Source organism: Watersipora subatra, chromosome 9, assembly GCF_963576615.1.
Source record: "Watersipora subatra chromosome 9, tzWatSuba1.1, whole genome shotgun sequence".
In the NCBI taxonomy this organism is placed as follows: domain Eukaryota; kingdom Metazoa; phylum Bryozoa; class Gymnolaemata; order Cheilostomatida; family Watersiporidae; genus Watersipora; species Watersipora subatra.
In genome coordinates this window covers 32,152,401-32,154,930 of record NC_088716.1, presented here as the reverse complement: position 1 = coordinate 32,154,930, position 2,530 = coordinate 32,152,401, and the positions used below count along the sequence as shown (strand labels likewise).

The following is a 2,530-nucleotide window of genomic DNA, read 5'->3' as shown; positions in this document are numbered from 1 at the left end:
CATTTGCATGTTGCAATAAAAGACTAAATAGCTCACTAGAGATCTATTCTATTCACTAACGATAAATTTAAAATTCCTGTCTTGAAAACTTATCTTACTCAACAGAAAGAGTCCTTATCAACAATCTTTAATATTTTTGATAAGTATTCTTTAATATTACTTTTTATATTTATATATATTATTTATATATATATTTATTTATATTATATTTAATATTTAATATGTTGATTTGCAACAAATTCACATTACAATTATTTGGTATGAAAAGATTTGTCTTATCTTACTTTGCTGCGCTGTATGTGCAAATTATGTGGAAATGTGATAACAAGCTCTTAAAATCTCAAAAATGAACGCTTAATTGCAGCCATCACAAAACTGCTGTAGATTATAATCCCTTTCCAAAATGGTTCAAATGCGGCGTAATTGAACAAGATGACTTCTATTTACACTTTCATGCAACCTCAATCGTTGAAATATTTTCACAAGCATACTTTACGCATTCAATAAAACCATAGCTATGATCCTTACGCGTCTATTTCATCATCATTGTAATGCTGTGACTTTGAGCAATGGTATCTCAAAACCTACCGTAAAAATGTGTTTAATCTGTTAACCTTACTTCGAAGGAGTGCATATCATTCTTTGATGAAAATGATGAAGCTGTTGGTCACCTGGGATAGTCGAAAAATGCTGCATAAATAGTTCGCGCTTTTTGGCAGGAAGTATGGGTCACATGATCAGATTACGTCTAGATGATTGAACCAAGCTGAAACAAAACTAAACTAGCGAGCATTTATATTTGGTAAGGGCTCTTCGGTCAAACCCGAAATGTTTGTCATAAACTAGTGCTACGCGACGTTTTATATTGAGCCTTTCATTGGCCTTTCAATTCATGTGAGAACATCATGTGTCAAAACGATGGCCAAATCGTTTGACTACATCAGAGAAATAAATTGATTCCAATCTACAGCATTTTATGATGGCGGCGATTAGCTGTTCGTTTTTGCGCTTTCAAGTGCTTGTAATCACATTTCTACATATTTTGCACCTACAACACAGCAGAGTAAGACATGGTAAATCTTTTGATACCAAATAACTGTTATGTGAATTTTATTAAAAGTAAACCTTTAAGTAACAATGTCTTAATATTTCCTGTCAAACTTGTTGCGAAATGTTAAAAATCTGGCTCTATTTGAGAGCCGAATATGTTTTAATTTAGTCCAGATGAGCACTGAAAGCAAAATTAAATAATTCAGTTCAAAGCTCCGAATAAATCAATATATATTATTTGTTGTGTGGAGCACCCCTGAGCAGTTCATGAGAAAACGGTAGGGGTGTGTGTTTGCTTGTCTACCTGTTTGTTTCTACTCACTGTTTGTCTGCTCACTAGTGTTAGTGTATTTATTGCATGTCCTACTATATATTGTTGAGCTCTCTCCTCACCAGAATAACAAAAAAATGGCCATGGACTGCTTCACTGTGGCAGCATTGAGTTTGCGGTAGTCTACGCAGAATCTCCAATTGCCATCTTTTTTTCCTTACTAAAACGACTGGTGATGTCCATTTGCCTGAGCTAGGTGAAATGAGATATTTTTCTTGCATCTGATCGATCTGTTGTTTGATTTCAGCTCTCACTCCTACTGGTATGTTATATGGCTTGCTCCGTATCGGCATGGTACCTGGTAATGTTTCAACAATGGGCTGTACTATTGATGTTTGTCCAAGCTTGGTGATTCCTTCTCCAGCGATGTCTGAAAACTCGTCCACGAGCTCTCTCAACTCGCTGAACTGTTCTTCCGTCAAATTCATCTTTGAGATATCTAGCTGGTCGCTTGGAAAGGGGCGGAGCTTCTCAGGTTCTGCAGGAGTTGTCGGCACACTGAGCAATCGTAAGTCTTCATCTAAGCTTTCTGTGCTTCCAACCACAGTGTCTTTCTTCAGCTTAAAAGGTCTGCTGGTTGGGTTGATAATAGGGATTATTATCTTTCCTTGGTCAACTCGAGTAGTTGATCTGCCGATCATCAGTCTTTTCAGAGTGTCCGTGTTTCCTTCAAATAAGCATTCTTTTCCTTCGTAGTTGCTATCTACGTTTGCTACGATTGTCACTTCTGTAAATGGTGCTACTTGGACATTGTTGCAGGCGTATGCTGAGCTGTTGGAGCAATGTTTTCCCATGGCGATGGCTGGTCCGTCATTGATGTGAAGAGTACATCTATCAAAATTGTAAGTAATTGTGCCAAGTTTGCTCATTAAATCTGTTCCTAAAATTACTTCATGTGAGATACCATCTGCTATGTAAAACCGATGTCTTCCATTCCATTCGCCTCTGATATTAAAAATCACGGCTGATCGTCCAATGGTATTCAAAGTGTCTTTGGTTACGCCTGTTGCTGTCAGGTCGCCCGGTTGTAAGTGTAGATTCAGTTCGCGAGCAAGTCTTGTATTGATAAGGTTTATCGTGGCTCCTGCGTCGACGAATGACGTGCAGATAAATCCATTGATCTTCACATCTATTGTGGCTCTTCTACAA

At 37.5% G+C, this 2,530-nt stretch overlaps 1 protein-coding gene across 1 annotated transcript; it reads right to left on the bottom strand.

Moving 5' to 3' along the window:
- Nucleotides 1-1,416: 1,416 nt before the first annotated feature.
- On the bottom strand, nt 1,417-2,175 carry LOC137404981 (uncharacterized). The gene has a single exon (XM_068091207.1). It carries the CDS (start codon nt 2,173-2,175, stop codon nt 1,417-1,419), a length of 759 nt encoding a protein of 252 aa, XP_067947308.1.
- Between the last annotated feature and the right edge of the window lie 355 nt (nt 2,176-2,530).